Source organism: Ostrea edulis, chromosome 10 (genome assembly GCF_947568905.1).
Source record: "Ostrea edulis chromosome 10, xbOstEdul1.1, whole genome shotgun sequence".
In the NCBI taxonomy this organism is placed as follows: Eukaryota; Metazoa; Mollusca; class Bivalvia; order Ostreida; family Ostreidae; genus Ostrea; species Ostrea edulis.
The window spans coordinates 14,931,083-14,956,648 of NC_079173.1; the positions used below are offsets into that span (position 1 = coordinate 14,931,083).

The 25,566-nt window shown below is 35.6% G+C and overlaps 1 protein-coding gene across 1 annotated transcript in view; it reads right to left on the reverse strand.

Annotated features, from left to right (window-relative positions):
• The window catches only part of LOC125666393 (atrial natriuretic peptide receptor 1-like), a 76,940-nt gene that overhangs the window by 9,635 nt on the left and 41,739 nt on the right, over positions 1 to 25,566 (reverse strand). Inside the window, exons 6-10 of the mRNA XM_048899562.2 lie at positions 12,108 to 12,176; positions 11,073 to 11,150; positions 9,507 to 9,614; positions 7,676 to 7,747; positions 5,761 to 5,908 (exon numbers count right to left, since the gene is read on the reverse strand). Of these exons, the coding sequence (XP_048755519.2) occupies positions 5,761 to 5,908; positions 7,676 to 7,747; positions 9,507 to 9,614; positions 11,073 to 11,150; positions 12,108 to 12,176 (475 nt within the window). The remainder of the gene's footprint in view (positions 1 to 5,760; positions 5,909 to 7,675; positions 7,748 to 9,506; positions 9,615 to 11,072; positions 11,151 to 12,107; positions 12,177 to 25,566) is intronic.

The following is a 25,566-nucleotide window of genomic DNA, read 5'->3' on the forward strand; positions in this document are numbered from 1 at the left end:
TAACAAAATATATGATTCATTTTGAATTTGCTCATTGTATCAATAATTCGCATGTATTATACTGTAGTGATCTAGTGGGTGTGTATAGGAGAGGAGGGTTCAGATTTTGGAAATAATCTGTCCTTTGAAAATTCAATCAATAATCTGTCTTCCACCCCCTGGGAAGAAAATAAATAATCTGACCATCAGTGGTAGCTAGAACTTACCCCCCCCCCCCCATACACACAAAATAGTTTCCAGGAAAGAATGAAAATAACCTCAACCTGTCTCTGCCCAGTGGCCGTTATGAAAATAAATATTCTGTCCTGCGAGGGTATGAAAATTAAAAATGGGCGAAGTCTTCTAATGGAAAGATTTTATTATCTGATGTAGTTCAAATATTTATACTAGTAATGATTTTGTCTATCTTTCTGTAAAGAAGGAAATACTTAAAAATGATAACTATATAGATCTACACTAAATATGTTTGTACCGGCCCATAGGTTCTCCACTTGGCTACTATTGGGGGAGACACCACAGAAACATGTGTGAAAAGAATATTAAAAACGCTCATGATCCAACTCTGTTGCCATGAAATAAAACTGGATTGGAAAGGGGGAACACTTCCCTTCCAAGGATTGTATTTAAAGACAGTTATTGAAAGTAAGTATCAATTCTTCAGTAGATATAGAAGGTTATATTGTAATCTACCAGTAATTCTTATCATTCTCAAACATGCTTAGCAAGAATGAAGAAAACTCCTCATTCACCTGTTATTCTTGTTTGATCTCTTGTTGTATACATCTGTTATGATACAGTCGTATTAAAACTCAAATGAATTCATTTATTTGCTGAGAAAAATATCGGTAGGAAAAATTTACTTGTGATAGCTTATGATACATGAACATATTCATTTATGTTGTCTCTATACTGAAAAAAGTAACCGAAGTATTTAAGTACCAATATCTACAATTGTAGAGAGTGTTCGAAAAAATAGAGCCACAGCAGACTCCTCAAACAAGGACATTGAAAATACAACTAAAAAGTGGTTGATATATGCCAAGGACAGAGATGGGGAGAGAAAAAAGAGCTGAAAAGAAAAACAGGGAGGAGATCGGGCGAGAGGATTCATCAGAACCGATGGAAAGTGCTTAATTTCTTTTTTTAATGGATCAAAAGAACTTAAGCAGGGAGATCAGACGAGAGGATAAATCAGAACAGAGAATGAAAGTGCTTTTTTTTAAAAAAAAATTATAATCAAATAAAAACAACTTTGGCAGGGAGGAGATCAGCCGACAGGATTCATCAGAACAGATGGAAAAAATTTTGTTTTGTTGTTTTTTCTTTGTTTTGTTTTTTATATAGTGTAGTAAAAACAACTTAAGTAGGGAGGAGATTGGACGACATAATACATCAGAACAGATGGAAAATGCTCAATATTTTTTTTAAATGGACTAATAAAACATCTTTAAATTTTCTATTTTCTTTTGGCTCAGTTACTCCTTGTATGGTTGTAGTTGTATGTAATGGCTACTTTGTTGATATTACTGTCTCGTGCTTATATAATCTAGCATATTGTAATAAACATTTGGTTTGTTTTGCTATTTTTTTTTCAAAAGTAATAAAGGAATGAACAGTCATTAATACGCCAACAGAGATCCAGTCTGTGGAAATACGACATTGGCCAATGAAGCGGACTAACTTGTCTTATTTACAACATTTTAAGTTGATATTTCCCATTTTAAGGACCAATAGCCAAGCCAGAAATGAGCAAACGGAACCCATTATTGTTTATAACATTGGTCCATTAATGAGCCCACTACTGAGTAATGGGTCTGATTAAGAGTCAATGAACAAATCGATGTGGGCCCAATGTTATATGTTTACATTGGCACAACTATACCAAATTGCCGTTGGCCAAATATTAAAAGAATACAGTGGCCCAACGGGGGCCCAATATTGTCTCTTACATTGGCCCAACAATGAACCAACAAGTTGTTTTGATTAAGGGCCGTTGACCCAATGTTGAATAAATGCAGTGGCCCAACATATAGAGTATTGTTGGTCCAACAAAAGCCCTACAACATCTTGCTATCTGGGTATCGATCTGCTCATGTGAGCTAAATTTCCATCAATAAGTAAACTACGTTCAACGGATTAAAAACATTAATAAGAAAATGAAATTATATTGATAAAAGGAAATAATAAAATGAAAATAAAATTGCACACAAGTATAGGAAATTTTATCCTGCATCAAACCATGGATATGTACGTACTCCGGCGTTTAATCATTGTTGTAAAATACGCTGTAACACTAATGACATATCTATTCACTTATTTGTATCAATTTCAAACAAATCATGGGCCCAATATGTCCCTAAAATGACTTGAAATTTATTTTCCCCATGATTTTGTCATATATATATATATATATATATATATATATATATTCCGTTTAGAAATGTAAGCATATATATGCTAACTTCCGCCTTTACGTGATGATGTATAATACAGATCATTTATCAAAAATTATTATTGATATTACACTTTATGATGATTTATTTTTATATTGTTTAACGTCGATCTCGTAAATTTTCACTAATATGGAGACATCACCATTGCCGGTGAAGGGCTACAAAATGTAAGTCTATACTCGACGCTTATGGCCATTGGGCAGGGAGGCATCTTTGTCGTGCCACACCTGCTGTGACACTGGACCTCAGTGTTTGCAGTCTCATCCGAACGACCGCCCCATTTAGTCGCCTCCTACGATAAGCAAGAGGTACTGAGGACCTATTCTAACCCGGATCCCCACGGAATTGCACTTTATAACAAGGGGTCGAAACCCCAAGAGTCCGATAATTACCCCTCCCTTGTCTGTGTATACATATATGTCTTGTTTGTATTTATAATTTCTAACGACCTTCGTAAAACTACAGAAATCTTCCACTTGCAAAATTGCGATTTTAACCTCTCTCCCATTACCAAATCATGTTATTATCACATTTTCCTTAAAATGTGTAATGTTTATCATTCGAATGTCCATGTATTATGTAGTTAGTCAGTTGCATCAAAGGTATTGATCTAACGGGAAACAAATAGCTGAGTCCGTCGAATTGCAACCTTTCGGATTTTTACTAAAGAAACTTAATTTCTGAACATATCTATATAAGAAGTGTAATGTCTTGAATCTGCCTAATGCAAGGTGAAGATAACGAACAGTGATCAATCTCATAACTCCTACAAGCAATACAAAATAGATAGTTGGGCAAACACGGACCCCTGGACACACCAGAGGTGGGATCAGGTGCCTAGGAGGAGTAAGCATCCCCTGTTGACCGGTCACACCCGCCGTGAGCCCCATATCCTGATCAGGTAAACGGAGTTATCCGCTGTCAAAATCAGTGTGCCAAGAACGGCTTAACAATCGGTATGAAACACGTCAGACAGCATTTGACCCAATGCGAGGTTGTATTGACGAAGTAGATCGTTATAACGACCATAGAATTTGCGAAATGCTGACTTCAATCGAGACTGTTGAAATCCCTGTACCATCAACTTGTTTGTCAGTAGTTTACCTCGATTTAAAAACTGACTATACCCAGAACAAGCTCTTGCATATCGAATCAGTTGCGATATATAAACACCATATGCAGGTGATAATGGAATATTGCTACATAAATGTGGGAAGTTGACGATGGAGAAGCTGAAATCATCCCGTTTGTCATACAGTTGAGTTGTTAGTTTGCCGTTAATGTCTACTTTCAATAAAATGTTAACTATACATGTAATCTGACGGTGATGCAGGCACAATGTAGCAATACCCGTCCCCTCCCCATATTACTTTTCTAGCAACTGTTCTCGTTATTCTTACGTGGAAAGTAACAGGGGATGCTTACTCCTCCTAGGCACCTGATCCCACCTCTGGTGTGTCCAGGGGTCCGTGTTTGCCCAACTATCTATTTTGTATTGCTTGTAGGAGTTATGAGGTTGATCACTGTTCGTTATCTTCACCTTGCATATATTGAATACCCATTCCTCACTTTTTAAAACATGAATGCATCGCCTTTACATTTATTTCAGCAGACTGGTCATAGGGACTAGACCCGTTTTGGACCCGAACTCTGTGATACTATGAATTTACTATATTTGTGGTATCACAGAGGCCGGACCCAAAACGGACTTGACCCCTGTGAGACTGACATTTCTGTGGTTGTGCGTAACAAAGAAGGACACCTCTAATTGATTTAAGATTCGGGCTCAGACTGTACAATATATTTGTGCAAAAGCAGACTGCAAGTCATTGTCATTGATTTCTTCCTATCAAGCATAAACAAACTTAGTCAGGTAAATACTACCACTAAATTATCTTAGGCGGGGCCAGCATGGCGGCCATATTCCTCATCTACGTGCATGTAGGAGCACGTACGATAGCCCTAGACCACTCGTATGGTTACGATCAATACTGATCGTAAATCGCAAATCGTAACTTTTAGTGAAACGGTCGTATGTGGTACGTTCATATTTAACTCTACGTTTACGATCTACGGCCGTTTAGTGAAACGACCGCCAGGAGCTTAGGAGGAGTAAGCATCTCCTGTAGACCGGTCACATGCAACGTGAGCCCTATATCCTGATCAGGTAAACGGAGTTATCCGTAGTCAAAATCAGTGTGCTAAGAATGGTCTAACAATCGATATGAATCCCGTCAGACAGCATTTGACCCAATGATAGGTTGTATTCGCAATGTAGATCATTATACCGACCATAGAATTTACAAAATCCTGAATTCAATCGAGACTGTTGAAACCCCTGTACCATCAACTTGTTTGTTAGTAGCTTACTTCGATTTGAAAACTGACCATACTGAGAACAAGCTCTTCCGTAATGAATCAGTCGAGATATATAAACACCATATGCAGATAATAATGGAGTATTGCTACATAAATATGGGAAGTTGACGATGGAGAAGCTGAAGTCATCCCGTTTGTCATACAGTTGAGTTGTCAGTATGCCGTTAATGTCTACTTTCAATAAAATATCTAAGTATGAAGCAGAAGTGGACGACTCTGTGGTGTCTTTTATTTCGATCTTACAGGGATATATCGAATCAAACAAATAAATGAAAAAAGGCGAAGATAACGAAGAAGCTATCAATCTCATAACTCCTATAAGCTATCAATGCAAGGTGAAGATAACGAACAGTGATCAATCTCACAAATCCTATAAGCAATACAAAATAGACTGTTGGGCAAACACGGACCCCTGGACACACCAGAGGTGGAATCAGGTGCCTAGGAGGAGTAAGCATCCCCTGTTGACCGGTCACACCCGCCGTGAGCCCCATATCCTGATCAGGTAAACGGAGTTATCCTCAGTCAAAATCAGTGTGTCAAGAACGGCTTAACAATCAGTATGAAACATGTCAGACAGCATTTGACCCAATGCGAGGTTGTATTGGCGAACTAGATCGTTATAACGACCATAGAGCTTGCGAAATGCTGACTTCAATCGAGACTGTTGAAACCCCTGTAATCTCATAACTCCTACAAGCTATCAATCTCATAACTCCTATAAGCAATGCAAAATATAGAGTTTGGCAAACACGGATCCCTGGACAAACCAGAGTTGGGAAAAGGTGCATAGGAGGAGTAAGCATCCGATTTTGACCGGTCACACGGCCGTGACCCTTATGTCTTGATCAGATAAACGGAGTAATATGTAGTCAAAAATGATAGATAAGGAAAAATTCAATCAACTATTCATGATTAAGAGACTTACTTTCACTGCATTCATCGACTTCAAAATCCCTCAAGGATTGTATTCCAAAATCTGTAACTTTAAGAACGAATCTGCTGTCAATGACACAGTTTCTGCTGGTAAGATTCCCATGATACTGGATGCTAGAAGTGTGTATATATTCCATTGCCTACAAGCGAACAAGTAAAAGAGATTTTTCTTAAATTTGCTTAATCTTTTCAGACAATTGCTACAATATATCCATGTAATGCATGCATTCTGAATTCAAATTGTTTAATTTAAAGAATGAGGCCATAATTCAAATGTATAAATAATATGCAATCACACAGAACTTGGAACAAGTGCTTGAACAGTATATATTTCTCCGGCAAATACTTCTCAATACGTTGAAAACAAAACTACCATAAATGAAAGGCTAAGATAACGAACAGTGATCAATCTCATAACTCATATAAGCAATACAAAATAGATAGTTGGGCAAACACTGGACACACCAGAGGTGTGAGTGGAATCAGAGTGGTGTTTAACAAAGTATGTTTTTGAATGACTGATCAATAGATATGAATATTTCCGTTTTCCGTTTTTATTGAAGAAGCAACTGTCTATGATGTCAAAAAGTCTAGTCTTTAATTTATTTAAAAGGTAGGGGAGAAATTTCTTAAATTTGCTTAATTTTCTCCGACAGTTGCTGCAATATATCCATGTAATGCATGCATTTTGAATTCAAATTGTTTAATTTAAAGAATGAGGCCATCATTCAAATGCATAACTACTATGCAATTACACAGAATTTGGAACAAGTGCGTGAATATTATATATTTCTTCGGCAAATACTTTTCAATACTATTCCGAGATTTCGGCCTCATTCAAGTTAAAAAAAATTACATTTACGTCACAAATCTGACAATTTATATCCGATTTGTAGTACATTGAAAACAAAAGTACCATAAATCAAAGGTTAAGGTAACGAACAGTGATCAATCTCATAACTCATATAAGCAATACAAAACAGAGAGTTGGACAAACAGATCCCTGGATATACCAGATATGGGAACAGGTGTTTAGAAGGAGCAAGCATTCCCCGCCGACCGGCAACACCCGCCACGAGTCCCATATCCCGATCAGACAAACGGAACCATCCGCAGTCGAAATCAGTTTACCAAAAGTGGTTTAACAATCGGTATGAAACACATCAGAAGCATTTGACCCAATGATGGACAATGAAATCATATGAAATAAACAGAGAAAAATATATGTGGTAATTTTGAAAAGGTGAAGATAATGAATAGTGATCAATCTCATTATTCCCACAAAGAATACAAAATTAATAGAAGGGTAAACACAAACTCCTAGATATACTAGAGGTGAGATATAGTGCCTATGAGGGGTAAGCATTCCCTATCGACCGGGCCCATCTGCCGTGAACCCTATATGTTGATAAAATAAGCTGTATAATATCGATTATTCCAGACTTATGAGATGTCAGATATCACGAGGAGTTTACTAATAAGTTTCTCTCATCAATTCAAACTGAAGAACAATGTCATCCAAGATAGGAAATGGTTGAATGTGCTGTGCATTTCCGCTACTTTAAAGTTAGTACATGGTACATTTGTTTGGGGTTTTTGTCGGGGGGTAATGAAATTCTTAAATTCTTAGCTTGGTACGAAAACAACTTTTTTACATCTTGAAATATACCATTTTCATAGAGTACAAAAGTGGTTATTTACGCTGGGGGTTAACTACGTGTTTTTCCACGTCCAACATTACGCGTGGGGGATTATACGGTAACTGAATATAATATGTATGCTATTAAAGATCTATAACTATACGCGTGGGGGAAATTTCCGTGCTTATTACGTGACCGCGTTACAATTTGAATATGCCATACGAATATGTCACATACATGCAAAAGAACGTTTTGATGTAAGCCTACCTGAATTATGTCACGTATTAAGGATATTCTAAATTCCTTGTTCAATTTGAATGAGTCCCTTGCTAGAATATCCTGTAAGAGAAAAGTTATGTATAGAATATATAAATTACACCACATACATTTTATAGATTTCATGTTCCACCAGTCCTTTAAACTCGGATATGAAAATGATAGATACATGTAGGTACGCTAATCAGTTTTCTTTAAATCGTCCTTATAATACATGACAATAAATTGTCTCAATTATTTCACCTTTGTTCCAAGTTGCAATAGAAATGCAATGATGTCATGCGATCTTTAGAACGCGTTAGAATTTTCGGTCAATATTGTTATTCAATTTTTAAAGGGCCTCCATGGCCGAGTGGTTAGAAGATCGCGCTCAAAATCACTCGGCCTCTCACCTCTGTCGGCTCGGGTTCGAATCCTGCTCGCGCCGGTAAGTGAGAAAGTTTCCCAGTTTACTTTCGAAAGGTCGGTGGTCTCTTCCCAGGTGCATTGTATCTGGGTTCTCTCTTCCACCAACAAAAACTGGGCGCCACTATATAACTGAAAAATTGTTGAGTGTGGCGGAAAACATCAAAAAATTCATACGGTGTAAGATGTAAATCGCTGGTAGATGCAACCGCCACAACAGCATATTTCCGCACAAACAAGGCAAATAGTTTCAAATTCATTTTCAATGGTTCTGGCTAAATTATGTACAGTGTAAACGAACAAAGGTTTTAGGTAAAAAGATTCTAAAGATTATATAAATACAAGGAGAAAAAGATTGACGTCAGATTTTCCCCATGCAATAATCCAACATAACAACGAAAGTGCAAGTACAATATATATTTATGATATGAGTAAAACATCTCCACATCTTGTTTCAGCTTACCCTAAACTACGTTTTATGTACTGAATAGATTCGGGTTTTTTTTCCTTAAAACCAATGACGCTATATTATAAGTTGTCCCTACTAATTATAATGTTATTGAATGGATTTGCTATGTTATACTACCTAACTTATGTGAAGAAAATGCAAGTACCACTCTGGAAGATAAATAGACATAAAAATTTATAATAATGATAATAAAATCGTATAGCGCCTTATATAAACAAATTACTCTAAGGTGCTTTACAAGGGTAGAAATAGAAATAAAGCAATATTACACAATTAAATGAAATTAAATGACCGTATGACATACTATCTTATATCTGTCAAATTACCAAAATAAAACACTAGAATTAAGATCAATAGCCGACGTTTTTTTATGTCGAGCATTCTGCAAAATATTAGGAATCAACGAAATAAAACATTAAGAAGGTCTACCGTAGAAATATACATTGAAAAGGTCACTGACAAAAACCTGTACTGTGTAAGAAGCTTAAAAGTCAGGGAAAGCAATTCTTTAAAAGTGGGGTTTTAACAGTTTTTGTTTAAAAACATCAATGTTTTGGCAGCTTTAATATGTTGCGGTAGTTCATTCCACAGACTAGCTGCAGTCCAACTAAACGTGCGTTCTCCAAAATACTTTTGTACGAATTTTTGGCATAATGAGCATCAGTGACGTTTCAGATGTTGCTGGTCGAATTTGGGAATACACGCCTATGAGTTCTTCTAGATATTCGGAAACATACCCGTCAGCGCGCGAAAGGCAAATACCAAGATTGTGTATTGTTGACGATACCTGCACTGAAAGCCAGCGCAGATTGAATGGAAATGTATAAATCCAGTTTATGTATATAGATATATTTCTATTAAGAATATTCTTATCAAACTAAACCCACCAGAGATTAAAATATATCGCATATAAATCCTTTTGCAAACTTTATGAAAATGTTAACTTACCCTCAAATCACCACGTGAGCAGAATTCAGTAACGGCATACGGCTGATTAGAGGCGCTCTCAGTGAGTCCAATGAATTTTGTCAAGTTGGTACAATTTACGTCTCTCAACTAAATACAAATCCATGATGTTAGTCATGTTGACACAATCTACATTTCTAAACTAAAATGATATAAGTACTTGTAGATGTATTTTAGTTATGTTGACATACTTTGTGATTTTTTTTTTTTTTTTTTTTTTTTTTTTTTTTTACATTTTTGCAGTTTACACCGGAAGTTGGGGCACCCTTTCCATTCCGAACCTAAGCTTTTACATCAAAATTATATCAACAAATACATGCAATGTATAGTAAGGTAAACGTCACCAAATTCTTTTTGACAAAAACAAGGTTTTACAATTGTTGATCTATGCACTTCGTCAAATCGTAGAGTTGGGGAGGGAGGTTTATAGACGTATTTAACCTTTATTTCTGTCTAAGTTATAATGCAATTAATACCAAGAATTTAAGTAGCAATCTCATTAAAAACAACAGACACCTAGAATTGAAAGCACAATAAATGCATGTGTTATAATCAGGCATGTAGCATCGGTTTTAAAAGGGGGTCGGGGCAGAAACGATTGGTTGAATGATTTTATATTGGGTAACGTCCCTCTCGAGAATTTTTCAGTCATATGGAGACGTCACTACTGCCGGTGAAGGGCTGCAAAATTTAGGTCTATACTCGGCACTTACGACCTTTAAGCAGGGGGGATCGTTATCGTGCCACATCTGCTGTGACACGGGTCTCGGTTTTTGCGGTCTTACCCGAAGTACAGCCCCATGTAGTCGCCTCTTACGACAAGCAAGGGGTACTGAGGACCTCTCTTAACCCGGATCCCGGATGCTTACGAGGTTGTGGCAGAAAAGAAATGAGTTGACTTCATAACATTGCCTGAAAATTTTGACAAGCAAATTTGAAAACAAATAAATCCAAAGCACCAGACAGAAAGCGGCAAAGGTTGATCTTTCAGTTCCATTCATCGGTTAAATTTTACATTTCCACTACCATTCACAACAATGCTGTTCTTAAGGGGATAAGAAACCTATTTGTAGATAGACATTTGCACGTAAAAATAATAAAAGGGGTAGACCCATTGTCGCTACGTGCCTGATACATGTAATTATTTTTTTGCTCATTTAAGAAGTAAAAAAAAGAGTTGTAAGTTACATGTAATGTATATAAAATCTGATTTCATAAGATTGAACCACACGTGAAAACATATTTTGACAAATATTACACTAGATACACCAATTCAAGATAATTAACATGATATACATTTAGCTATACATGTATTGCATTGAAATAAATGTAGGTCATTACTTACTAAACGATACAAGTAAATGCATGATTCAATATTCACATTCCATTATCAGTTTATAAGCTTTCAATGACAGACAGTAAATTTATTGTGAAAAGAAACTCTCTTTTATACGTGTAAAATTAACGTGGAGAGAGAGGGGGGTGAGAGAAAGAAAAATATAGATAAAGAGAATATGGGATGCATCAGTTCCCATCGTATATAATTACCTGTAATAATTCCAGAAATAGTGTTCGATTGGTTGAGAACGATTTTTTCGTGAATTCGAAAAGATGAACGTTGGACCCCTGCAATAAACCATCATAGGTTTTAATTGGGAGATAAATATATGTCGGAAAATCATCACACTGTAGGTGTGCATGAATTATGTAGGTAAATTGTTTTAACACTTTGTCACAATATTGCAGTGTGTTTTTCAATATTGGAATAGCTTCACACCCACACACTTTTGTAGAATGCTTCACACTAACAGTTTTTTTTTTTTGCATGAAAGGTGAAGATATAAACTGATCAATCTCATAACTCATATACACAATACAAAATAGAACTGGGCTAACAAGGGCCCCTGGATATACCAGAAGTGGTTTCAGGTGTATAAATGTGCATTTTGTACATTTCATAAATATCTTGCATAGTTTGATCATGATGATTATAACAAACATCAGCCGTAGTGATACTCAACAAAGAATTGTTGATGACAGACCAATAAACCCAAAATAATTTTTACTTCAAATCATTTCAAACCGTTCAATGCTGATAGTGGTCTAATATGGTTTCGAAAATAATGCAATATATAAAGGTTTTATATGGATACGATTCTTGATTCATATTTCGCTGATGGATTTCAAATCAAAATGGTTTATAACGACATAGTGTGCAAATACAACATATCATTAGCTCAAATGCTGTATGACGTGTTTCATACCGATTGTGAGACCGTTCTTGGCACATTAATTTGACTACAGATAACTATATTTACCTGATCAAGACATAGGGTTCACGACAGGATGCTTACTCCTTCTAAGCACCTGATCTCACCTCTGATATACCCAGGGGTCCGTGTTAACCAAACTCTCTATTTTGTATTGTTATAAGAGTATGAGATTGATCACTGTTCCTTATCGGGTTCGTTATCTTCACCATTCATAAACAGTATATTATCTACTTCAGATCCTAACTTTTATCATTAGAACAATAAACAGTCCGTTGGTATTCTTGAGATGTTGAAGGAAATGAAAACTAACCTTGTACGAAGCTACTCTGTTGTCCATTGGTCTGCTACATAGACTTCCACCATCCGACATAGGCTTCAACTAAAATTGTGAGATTTACAATGCAGAACTTTACAGGAAAAATCATTGATATATGTATATTCATTCTCTCTCTTTCTCTATCTCTGTTTGTGGGTGCATGCGTGAGGGTTTACTTGTAATGCGTTAAAATCAAAGTTAGAGAGAGAGAGAGAGAGAGAGAGAGAGAGAGAGAGAGAGAGAGAGAGGTTGTTCATTGCTTAACTTCCCGCTCGAGAATTTTTCACTCATTTTGGGACGTCACCATTACCGGTGAAAGGCTGCAAAATTAGGTTTATGTTCGGTGATTATGGTCTTTGAGCAGGATGGGATCTTTATCATGCCACACCTGCTGCAACACGGGTCCTCGGTTTTTGCGATCTCATCCGATGAAAGGACCGCCCCATTTAGTCACATCTTAAGACAAGCAAGGGGGTACTGAGGATCTATTCTAAATCGGATCCCCACGGGACATATACATATATGCATGTATATAAATATCTATCAACAACGGTCAATTGAATTTGAAGAAGAATAAAAACAGTTGCAAGCAAAAACAGATTGTGAAGTCTTTAAGGAATGTTGCAGTCCTTTAGCGTACTGAAATGGACTAAATTGGATCTAAAACTTCATTGTTATTTCGGATTTCAATCATTTCTGTTGAGCATCATTGAAGAGACATTATTTGTCAAAATTCGCATCTGGTGCATCAAATTTGGTACTGTATAAGTATTACATTGTAATGATTATTTACAACAAATCAAGTATAGTTGATTACTTCATTGTAACATTTGATTCTCTAAAATGTGTTGATAAATTGCAAGTTAAGGATTTTAGTTGTTTATATTTTGATATAAATATGCCGATATCATGAACACTGAGAATGAAAACCAAAAATACTCATAATATACGTATACTGTCTGATAACCTGAATCAAATTACAAACATAGTCCGATGACATGAGTCAAACTATAAAGATAAAACATGGTCATTGGGGAAATTAGTGAAACGTATTGTAGAAATTTAGACAGACAGTGTATTGATTTAATTGATAACGATTTAACTCAGATATAAATAGTGTTAACAGAGAAGACGTTGAGTGTCTCTTTAAACGTACAGTAGAATTTTCAAGAACACATTTGGTACACAAAATATAAACAATATCAACACACTGAACAAAAACAACAGTATTCATAATAAAATTTGGTTTAATTCTGATTGTTTTAATGCTCGTAAAAAATTGCGGAAATCGAAATGATTTTAGATGAAGTATGTTAATGGACTTTTAAAATTGAACTAATTTATTGATTTATTCGCAAATTCTATGGTCGTTATAACGACCTAGTTCGTCAATACAACCTATCATTGGGTCAAATGCTGTCTGTCGTGTTTCATACCGATTGTTAAGTCTTTCTTGGCACACTAATTTTGACTGCAGATAATTCCGTTTACTTGATCAGGATATAGGGCTCACGGCGATGTGACCGGTCAACAGAGAATGCTTACTCTTTCTAGGCACCTGATCCCACCTCTGCTGTGTCCATGGGTCCGTGTTTGCCCAACTATATATTTTGTATTGTTTATAGGAGTTCTGAGATTGATCACTGTTCGTTATCTTCACCTTGCATCTTGCTTAACGTCTCACTCGAGTATTTTTCACTCATATGGAGACGTCACCAAGTGAAGGGCTTCCAATTTAGGCCTATGTTCGGCACTTATGGCCATTGAGCAGTGAAGGCTTTTTAGCGTGCCACACCCACTGTGACACGGAGATCCGTTTTTAAGGTCATTGGCATTTTAATGGCATAAATATAATTCATTATGAGGATGATGTTCAACTTGATGTTGAGTTAGATTGATTAATGTTTTCCGCCACTCAGTTATATGGTGGCGCCCGGTTTTTATTGGTGGAAGAGAGATCTCAGATAAAATGTACCTGGGATGAGACCACCGACCTTCAGCAAGTAAACTGGGGAACTGTCTCACTTTACTGGCGCGAGCGGGATTCGAACCCGCACCGGAGGTGAGAGGTCGTGTGATTATGAGCGCGATGCGCTAACCATTCGACCATGGTGGCCCTTGTTGAGTTACAAACAAGTGACGTAAATATAGATGATGACGTATTGGATGTATAAATAATAAAAACTGGTATTGATAGGTACAATTGTACCAATATATAAAACCAAGGGACTTCATACTTTTCCATCTAATTACAGATCTATTACTTCAAGAAGTTGTCTCCGGAAATTATTTACATCAATTTTCTCGAAAAGGTTGTATGCCTTCTCTGATATGCATGACGTTTTATCTGAAAATCAAGCTGGATTTAGAGCAAAATTTCTATTCTTGATCACATTTTTACTTTATATTGTTTAATAGACCTATATCAAATGGGCAAACAGAAACTTTATTGTGATTTTATTGATTTGAAGGCGATGCAAGGAGGATTGTACTGTGAATGAAAATGTTAAAGTAAAGAATATCATGGAATGTTTCAAAGTAATTTTAAATAGAATGAAAGTAAATCTCGGATCAAATCCAATAATTGTCAAAACAACCTCTCATTGAGTCAAATGCTGAATGAAGTGTTTCTTTCCGATTGCTGGACCATTCTTGGCACACTAAATTTGACTAAGGATAACTCCGTTTGTCTGACCGAGAGGTGGGGCTCACAGAGGGTGTGACAGGTCGACAGGGGATGCTTACCCTTCCTGAGCATCAGCTCCCACCTCTGATGTGTCCAGGGGTCCGTGTTTGCCCAACTATCTATTTTGCATTGTCCATAGCAGTTATGAGATTGATCACTGTTCGTTATCTTCATGCACCTTTCATAATGCATGTAATGTTGGCATGAGACAGAGTAAAAATATATCGCCTGTTCTGTTTGCGCTATTTGTAATTGATTTAGAAGAATCCCTTTCTACAAATGGCATCCATACTTTACAAATGAAACGGAAATCAAATTGAACTTATATGTCAAAATACTTGTAAGATTGTATTCTGACGCACGATACTTGTTGCTGAATCACAAAATGAATTACAAACATATCTTGATACTTTTTTATTATATTGTAATACCTGGAAACTTCTGGTAATCATTGATGAAAGGTGAAAATAATGAACAGTAATCAATCTCATAAATCCCTCAAGCAATACAAAATAGAGAGTTGGGCAAACATAGACCCCTGGACACACCAGAGATGGAAACAGGTGCCTAGGAGGAGTAAGCATTCCCTGTCGACTGGTCACACCCGCCGTGAGCCCTACATCTTGATCAGGTGCATGTAAACGGAGTTATCCGTAATTAGAATCAGTGTGCCACGAACGGTCTAACAATAGGCATGAAACACGTATGATGCATGGGGAGAATGAAAAATGTTGATATATTATATGTAAATTTCTTGTGGGTAAATTTCATAAGGGACATCTATCAAAATGGTTGTGGAATTTTTAATATATTAAATATTGTTCACAGCATCTATACTTACTGGATTATCTGTAATGTTAAACAAAGGTTGAAAGATCAGTTTATTCAAGACTGGGTTTCTAAATGTTAGGAATCTTCTAAAGGCTTACAAATCTTACTTTTAGATGTCAAGAATGTGCATTTCCAAATATTTCAATACATAAGCAACAAATATTAACCAGCTTTTAAACTACAAATCAAAAATTACAAATGGGAAGGAGGAGTGATATGAATCGAAATCAATGAAAACGTAATATTTTCAGCTCTGATATTGGAGATGAGATGCATTATATTCTTATTTGTCCTGATTTGAATGATCTCAAGCTACAATATATACCAAAAATATTTCATGCTAGACCTAATGTTATCAAATTTCATAATCTTTTAATTGCATACAAAAATGAAAATTATTTTTGAATTATGTAAATACAATTAATTATTGAGAGGGTAAACCCTCCGGGTTAAAGGTATATATAGTCTATTATTGTACATCATTATCAAGATTGTGATATACATTTATATGAAATACTTCCGAAAGTGTAAATACTGTTTTTAAATGCATGCTTGATGCAAGGTGAAGATAACGAACAGTGATCAATCTCATAACTCCTACAAGCAATACAAAATAGATAGTTGGGCAAACACGGACTCCTGGACACACCAGAGGTGGGATCAGGTGCCTAGGAGGAGTATGTTTTTTGTGTTGTGTAAACAGCGAATGAGAAATAAAAACTTGAAGCTTGATTAGTTTTGTATCCATAAGAACAAACCTTTCCTTCGGAAGTACACAAAGCGGAGAATTTACTCTGACAAAAGGAACACCACGTGATGTCTTTCCATGGAATCTTCCACCAGTTGCTGAACAACTCAGCGTCTCTTTTCATCTTTCTAGTGGGGGATAGAAAAATAACGAGTACACGGTTTGACTAAACTGTTAACTCAATACATGTACTAATTCGAAAACGATATATATATAATTGTAAAAACATCTTATTTGGTGTGCATTAATTAAGGTATTCAATGTATAACGATCATATTCCATGTGAAAGGTAACGATAACGAGCAGTAATCAATCTCATAACTCCTATAAGCAATACCAAATAGAGAGTTTGACAAACACTGACCCCTGGATATACCAGATGAGGGACCAGGTGCCTAGGAGTCGTAAGTATCCCCTGTCGACCGGTCACACCCGCCGTGAACCCAATATCTTGATCAGGTAAACAGAGTTATCCGTAGTCAAAATCAATATGCCAAGAACGGCCTAACAATCGATATGAAACAAGTCAGGCAGCATTTGACCCAATGATAGATTGTATTTGCAAACTAGATCGTTACAACGACCAGGCAATTGTCTAGTAAATGGATGTTGAAATTTTTGCATTCATAGTATTATGTTGAACAACTCATCAAATCAAGGTCATCCCCTACAGGATTTTTCGGAATTGTGGTTACTGCTCGATTTATTTCACTTAGAATACCACATTGAAATCTATGAGAAGAGCAGGTTATATCGAAAATAGTCATTACAAAAAATTATATTTTCATACAAATTTCTCGGTAGAAAGTTACATACACTTTCTCTTTATGACATTTGAAAGAAAATGAATCATTTACCGCATACATTTTTAGAAAATTAGATTTCTCTTATTTTTACCAAGTGCAAATAATTCTTCAAAAGAGTCTAAATACAGTACCCGCAACATTATTCTTGTCATGATAAACGATATACCACGATACACGCACGATACGATAGGACACATGCACGATACAATAGGACACACGATAAACCTGATAAACTCAAAACCTGATAAACGATCTTCACGATGGACCTGATAAACGCAAAACACGATAAACGATTTTCACGGTAAACGGAAAACCTGATAGAAATGTTGTAAATTTAGAAGCAATTTAGACAGAACGAAATTTTGATACCGACAACATAATTACATTATGTTGGTAATAATACTGAAAGATTTCAATATTCATTACATACCTTAAACGTATAATTTCTTTAATACACAGTCGTACTTTTTTTTTTAAAAATATATGTAATTTTTTTTACGCCACCAGAGCTACAATCAGAAAACTAAACTATATACGGTATTTAATTCATTAATTTAATTAATTATTTGATATCTATATGAATTTTCCCAGCCAATGATTCTAAAATTGTGCTGTCACCTAATGTTTAATATGTAAATTATACAGGGAACTAAATAAATGTAATATAATGTAGTCATATCATGTTTCAGTAGTTCTCTTATTCTAATGTCTATTATCTTGAATGTGAAATAAAAACAAGTAATATTTTGTGTGTAGCAAGCAGGGGATTATTTTGCATCAAGCTTTATGTTCACCGGTCATTCCACAATTACACTTATTTTCATCAACTATCTAGTTCGTCAATACAACCTCGCATTGGGTCAAATGCTGTCTGACGTGTTTCATACCGATTGTTAAGCCGTTCTTGACACACTGATTTGACTGCGGATAATTCCGTGTACCTGATCAGGATATGGGGCTCACAGCGGGTGTGACCGGTCAACAGGGGATGCTTACTCCTCCTAGGCACCTGATATAACCTCTGATGTGTCCAGGGGTCCGTGTTTGCCCAACTATCTATTTTGTATTGCTTGTAGGAGTTATGAGATTGATCACTGTTCGTTATCTTCACCTTGCATCAAAGATCCACTACATTATACCAACTCTTCATACGTTAGATATTTCTACACTATAAGTGATAATTGATAATCATAAGTAATTGGAACATATGTATTTGAAATGATATCTTAATAACAAAAATAAATAAGATATGGAGAGAAAAGATAAACAAAACACGGCTTTTTTAAATTCACAATTTTGAAACGCTTAAAGAATTTGGTGTTTAGTATGTAAACAAAATTCAAATAATCATCAAAACCGGCATTAGTTTCCAGTATCTACCCGTACGACTATTGGTACATGTACAAGTAAAAAAAATAACAACGATAACAGCCGAGTTATGCACAGTTGGGCAGACTTTTTGGAGATGCAACACCATTGCACCCTTTTAAAACTTAATCTTCTAAGTATGTGAAATACAATGTCCCTGAGAATGTTTGCTGTCAAAACACGGGTGATACACAGACGCGCACAAGTTCAGTATTGGGTATATAAATAGTACACAGGTGAACAAAAAAATCGGAAGAAAAAGAGCCTTTATTAAAATATATGTAATGAACAATGTAATTTACTAATTTTTCCTTTTAAATCGGAACTTCATATTTCTCTGTTAGTGTTGATTACAAATAATTGTTTCTAGACAAGCAAATGTTTATGAATTTCAGATGAAGGAGCTTTCAGATTTACTGTTCCCGGTTTGCTCGACAAACCACTGCCAACTTTTCATACTACTTAGAATTGAATCGTGATAAATTTTCACCCTCTCTGGACAGACAAATAACTCTTCTTCTGGCTTAAAATCTACAGCTTTATGTTCTCCTTCAAATATACTAAACGAATAAAGCTTTCGAAAAGTATCGTACCTTTTCATTACATTTGATACACAATTCCGATAGTTTCCGAAGATACACGATAAACGATTTTCACGATAAACAGAAAACTTGATACACACAAAACACGATACACGATAGACCTGATAAACGCAAAACATGATAGAAAACGGAAAACCTGATAAACGCAAAACACGATACGATAGGATACACACATTATACGATAGGATACACGCACGATACGATAAGATACACGCACGATAGAACACGATACAGTAGGAATGTCAAGAATAACGTTGCTAGTACTGTATGCAAAAGATCAGCTTCGAATCCTGTATCATTTATGAAAATTTCATCAAATTTACTCTCGTCGTTAGCTATCAATAAAAGTGTATGTCAATTTGAATCATTCAAAACCGAAGAATAAAAATGAAATATTTAGTTATTAAGTTTGAATTTAACTTATCGCATTTTGCAACTAAAGATAACTAAAAAATTGTGCTGTTTTTCCTTCCCCTAATCTTTTTTCGCCAAATATCATACGTTTACAATATAGATATGTATTGCTTTTTCACCCTTTACACTGCTGGGTATTATACGATTAAATAATTTAAAATATTGAAACCAGTCATGACCTTGTCAAACGTTATTACATACGCAGATTTGCATTGTTTGACCAAAATGGTATTAAATTGACCATCCAAATGTTTTCAGTGTTGGAAGAGATCTTCGTATTATCATGGACCTAAACAATAAAACACTCAACACCAACATATGGGCAATATTTTGCAGTTATAATGAATGATGGCGTGTATCGACTATGACACTCTCAATGACCGGTAATAGTGTATTTATTCCCTGCGTGATGCAAAACAACAACATGTTGAATATGAAGCGTGTATGTTAAATCAAAGGTGCTTATCATGTTTTGATTTGAATTTAAAGTGTATTATTATGTCATCAGCGAAATGTAAATTATTTTATCGTGTTAAGAATTAAATTCCAAGTTTCTTATCATTTTTATTATATTTTCAGTGAAATGCAAGGTGTCTCCTTATGTTACCATTTTGATATCACAATTCAGATTCTGAACCCATTATTCCAAATTTAAGATACAAAAATCAAAGATACATATGTGAGTCTGAGTTACATTCGCCCTGGTGGTTGTTAAAAGAACATGATTCTAAAAATTGCAACCTCTTTATGAGCACGATAGTAGGGAATCTACGTTCTATATAAGAATATTAAGAAAACAACCATTAACATATTATTTTCAAGAGCAACAGGACTACGATTAGTCACACTAATATACCATGACTCAATAACAAGACATATGGATAAATGCATATCAATATTACTAAGATGGTCTTAGTGATCAATCTCATAATTCTTATAAGCAATAACCGCCGTGGTGGTCTAGAGGGAGAGCGTTTGCTTAGGATGCGGAAGGTCGGGGTTCGAATCCTGACAACGACAGATCTAAGTATTTAAAACAGGTAATGACAGTTCTATAGCCAAACGCTCGGCATCAGGTGTGAATGTCACGGGTCCTCGGAGATTACTTTCAAAATAGATGTTCCGTGACACAGTAGGTGTGGCACGCTAAAGAACGATCACTGCTCAATGACCATAAACGTCGAGCTTTGGCCTAAATTTGAAGCTCTTCACCGGTATTGGTGACGTCTCCATATGAGTGGAAAATTATCGAGAGGGACGTCAAACACGATACAATCAATCAATCCTATAAGCAATAAAAATTGAGAATTGGGCAACCACAGACATTGCGTATACCAGAGGTGGAATCAGATGCGTAGGAAAAGTAAGCATCCCCTGTCGGCTGGTCACACCCACCGTGAGCCCTATGTCTTGATTAGGTAAACGGAGTTTCCCGTCGTCAAAATCAGTGTGCAGATTGATTTATTGATTGTTTGCTGTTTTCCGCCATACTCAACAATTTATCAGTTATCTTTATTGGTGGAAGAGATAACCCAGATACACTGTACCACCGACCTCACGCAAGTAAACTGGGAAACTTTTGCACTTACTGTCGCTAGTGGAATTCGAACCCACGGTGCAGAGAATAGCCTAACAATCGGTATGAAATAATAACGATCATAGAACTGCAAAATGTTAACTTTGAATGGGACTGTTGAAACCCCTGTACTATCATCTTGTTTGTCAGATAAGTTTTGAAAACAATATTTTGTCAATTTAAGGCAAACTGACAAGAATGATTTACCAATGTTCCGCCATTTTGGACTCGTATGCTGTATCTAGCAACCAAAGGCTTTAGAATGGATATAAAAAGTACTACAACAATAATATGCAGCAAACATGTACATGAAAGTGAACAGGATGGAACTTAATCAGATACGTTTAAATGCCCAAAATGCCGTTTACAATGCAAACTGATATTTTGATAATTACAAAAATTAATATTGTAATAGTTGTGTATAAAAATACAAAAAAGATGCACATGTTCTTTCAAAGAAAAGGTTAGGACTGACATACAATTAAATTGAAATAAGATCTCAATTCAAATTATGTCATACTGATTGAATGTCTGTGTTATATTGTTTGATAATGCCTCGCTCATATTGAGAAGTCATAACCTGCATGCGAAGTACCACAGATTTAGACTCGTGTTTAGTGTTCAGGGCAATGTTAATGACGGGTTTTTTAACGTGTCAACGCCTGTCGCGGAAATCGGAACATCTGTTTTTCATATCCTATCCCAAATATTCACTTTTCTCACTTCTAGATATCGAGCGTTTGTTGAAGGAGCAATCACTACCTATGTTTACCTCTTAGACTTGGCACGAGTGGAGCTCAGATTCACGATCTCCCGGTTATAAAGAGAATGCTCTACCACTAAACTACCACAACCAGTATGCTGCGTTCTGTCATACAATTTGTATATAAAGTGTGGATATTATCTTACCTATACACTGTCAGCACTGTGATGCCAAAGATCAGAATTATTGTCGAAAATGCAATGGAAAATACTTGTACCCATGGATTGTCTGTAAACAAAGAAAGAAAAATGTTAGACTTCACTTAGTACTGTAGCAAAATCAGTATGTAAAAGAACGACCCGACAATTAGTATGAAATTGATATGAAACACGCCAGACAGCATACAAATTCATGACAGGTTGTATCTATCAACGAGATCGTTATGAGGAGTATACAGTCTCTGAAGCATTCTGCTTTTCCACTTGAGCAGTGAACGCACGCAGAACGAACGGTGAACGCAATTTGGTAAACGGTGAACGCACGGTGAACGCAAAATGGTCTATTTATTCGGTATATTTCGGATTTTTCACTTGGATTTTATTTATTTTATGATTAGGTAGGAAATGTATTATATCGACACATCTGTTTGTTCATTTTTGTACAAGTACTGGATGTATATTTCTCATGAAATGATCGTAAATTTCATATAAATGCAAGCAGCAATCATGCACAAGCAAAAGTAAACTTCTATATACATTGTTTACAGTATTACATGTACAGATACATGTTCATGAAAAGTAGAAACGTATTCTCTATAATATTTACAATTCTTCACGTTTTCATAAATTATGAATATTGGTGTGTCATAGTGTAAACTACATGCAAGGTGAAGATAACGAACAGTGATCAATGCAAGGTGAAGATAACGAACAGTGATCAATCTCATAACTCCTACAAGCAATACAAAATACAGGTATTACATTTTGACTTTTATAGTATTTAATTTCTTAATACAAGAGTATGAACAATGCATGTGAAATGAAGATAGTCTGGTAATTAGCGCCAAGAATTTACAGGTGTACATGCATGACTTCAAAATTTACGGGTGCGGTCGTTCGGATTACATGCATTTAGAAAACATCCACGAAAGGAGTTAAGATAAATGCATTAAACAAACAACACGGGTAGCGTAGACACCTCGTGTTGACAACCGAAATTTGGGGAGAGGAGTAAATACATTTATTGACATTTTTTCATAGATATAAGCGTGAAATAAACAGAAATACTTGTCAAATCAGTTTGATATTCGGGCACAAATGTGCAAAAATGTAGCATCGGGTTAAGGAAAAAACTTATTTGTCTAAAATTCTTGTCAAGTGAAACAAAATGAAATATATTAAATTGTGGTTCTGCACAAAATTGAAAATGCTAAAATGATACTTCAGCGGGGTGAGGTATTTATCAACTGAAACTGCCTCATTTTTATACATGTACCATGCTCTTACATTTTTCTCTCATTCAGAACTTCTCCCATTTTTTTAATCAAACGATAGTTATATTTCGTAATAATAAAAATGATCTATTCTATTCTTTGATATTTTTTTTTACTTATAGGAGTTATGAGATTGATCACTGTTTGTTATTTTCACCTTTCATTGATGAGTGATCTGTACTTTTCCTTGAATTTTCGCAGTTGATAATCCTAACATTTGTACTTTATAAATTAAATTTCTGATATAATAAGAAAGTTTACTTTCACTCTTATGCACATGTTCATTTTTATGTTCCCCAAACAAAGTTTGGGAACATATTGTTTTTACTCTGTTTCTTATTAAGGTCTTCCGTTTCCAACGGAAGACCTTCTAGTGATTCTACTGTTTATTATTATTATTAGGGTCTTCCGTCTTCAGCGGAAGACCCTTCTATTATTCTATTGTTGATTTTTCACTTTTCTTATTATTATTAGGGTCTTCCGTCTTCAGCGGAAGACCCTTCTATTATTCTATTGTTGATTTTTCACTTTTCTTCTTATTATTATTATTATTATTCTTTTTTTTTCTCCTTACCGATTTTTGTGCAGAAGATTTCTCGGAGATGGCTGGATCGATTTGCTTCAAATTTTCAGGATTGATGCGTTGCCATTTGAAGTTTGTACCGCCGTTTCAATTTTTGAAAAATCACTTCCGGTTGGAAGTTATCCCCCTTTTATCGATTTTCAGATGACCATTTTGTCCAGACAAAAACTCAAAAACGATGAAAGCTAAAGTGCTGAAATTTTCAGTGATGTTAGACGACATGTTGTAGTTGTGCACCTGGGTTTTCAAAATTTCCGGAAGTGCCTAGTATGAAAGCTCGGTAGGGGTCGAAAATGGGGTTTAAAAAAGTGTCTCATTTTTCTCCACGTTTTAAATCATAACTATTTACTCGTAAATATTTTGCTTAGACATATATAACAAAAGTTGTACAGTTTATTGAGATCTTTCGTGTCATATCAAGAAATGGGCCCATAGGCCTCATGGATCGCCTGAACCATTGAATTTCTGTTACAATGATTAACTTTTTTCTCACGAAACTTTTGATAAGACATGTAGAATAAAAGTTGTTCAAGTTTGCAAGATCTATCTAATGATATCAAAAAATAGGCCTCAGGGCGTCATGGTTCGCCTGAACAGTCGAATTTGTATCACAATTAATAACATTAATAACTTTTTTCTCGAGAAACTTTTGACAAGACATGTAGAACAAAAGTTGTTCAGTTTCGCAAGGGTTAACTAACGATGTTAATAAATAGGCTTGCGGGTCTCATGGCTCACCTGAACAGTTGGGTTATTGTTGCAATCTATAACATTTTTGTCAAGAAACTTTTAATAAGACATCTTGAACAAAAGTTGTTCAGTTTTACAAGATCTTTCGAACAACATCATGAAAAAGGCGAACGGGCCTCATGGCTCGCCTGAACAGTTTGATCAGTGTCACAATTACTAACTTTTTTCTCGAGAATCTTTTGATAAGACATGTAGAACAAAAGTTGTTCAGTTTTGCAAGATCTTTCAAACGATATCAAGAAAAAGGCCCACGGGCCTTATGACTCGCCTTAACAGTGATAAATGTCGCATAACGTTATACTCGTAAATATTTTTTTTTTAGACATATATAACAAAAGTTGTACAGTTTATTGAGATCTTTCGTGCCGTATCAAGAAATGGGCCCATGGGCCTCATGGCTTGCCTGAACCATTGAATTTCTGTTACAATGATTAACTTTTTCCTCACGAAACTTTGATATAACATGTAGAATAAAAGTTGTTCAGTTTTGCAAGATCTATCTAATGATATCAAAAAATAGGCCTGCGGGCGTCATGGCTCGCCTGAACAGTCGAATTTGTATCACAATTAATAACATTAATAACTTTTTTCTCGAGAAACTTTTGATAAGACATGTAGAACAAAAGTTGTTCAGATTCGCAAGCGTTACTAACGATGTTAAGAATAAGGCCTGTGGGTCTCATGGCTCACCTGAACAGTTGGGTTATTGTTGCAATCTATAACATTTTAGTCAAGAAACTTTTAATGAGACATCTAGAGCAAAAGTTCAGTTTTGCAAGATGTTTCAAACAACATCATGAAAAAGGCGAACGGGCCTCATGGCTCGCCTGAAGAGTTTGATTAGTGTCACAATCAATAGCTTTTTTCTGGAGAAACTTTTGATAAGACATGTAG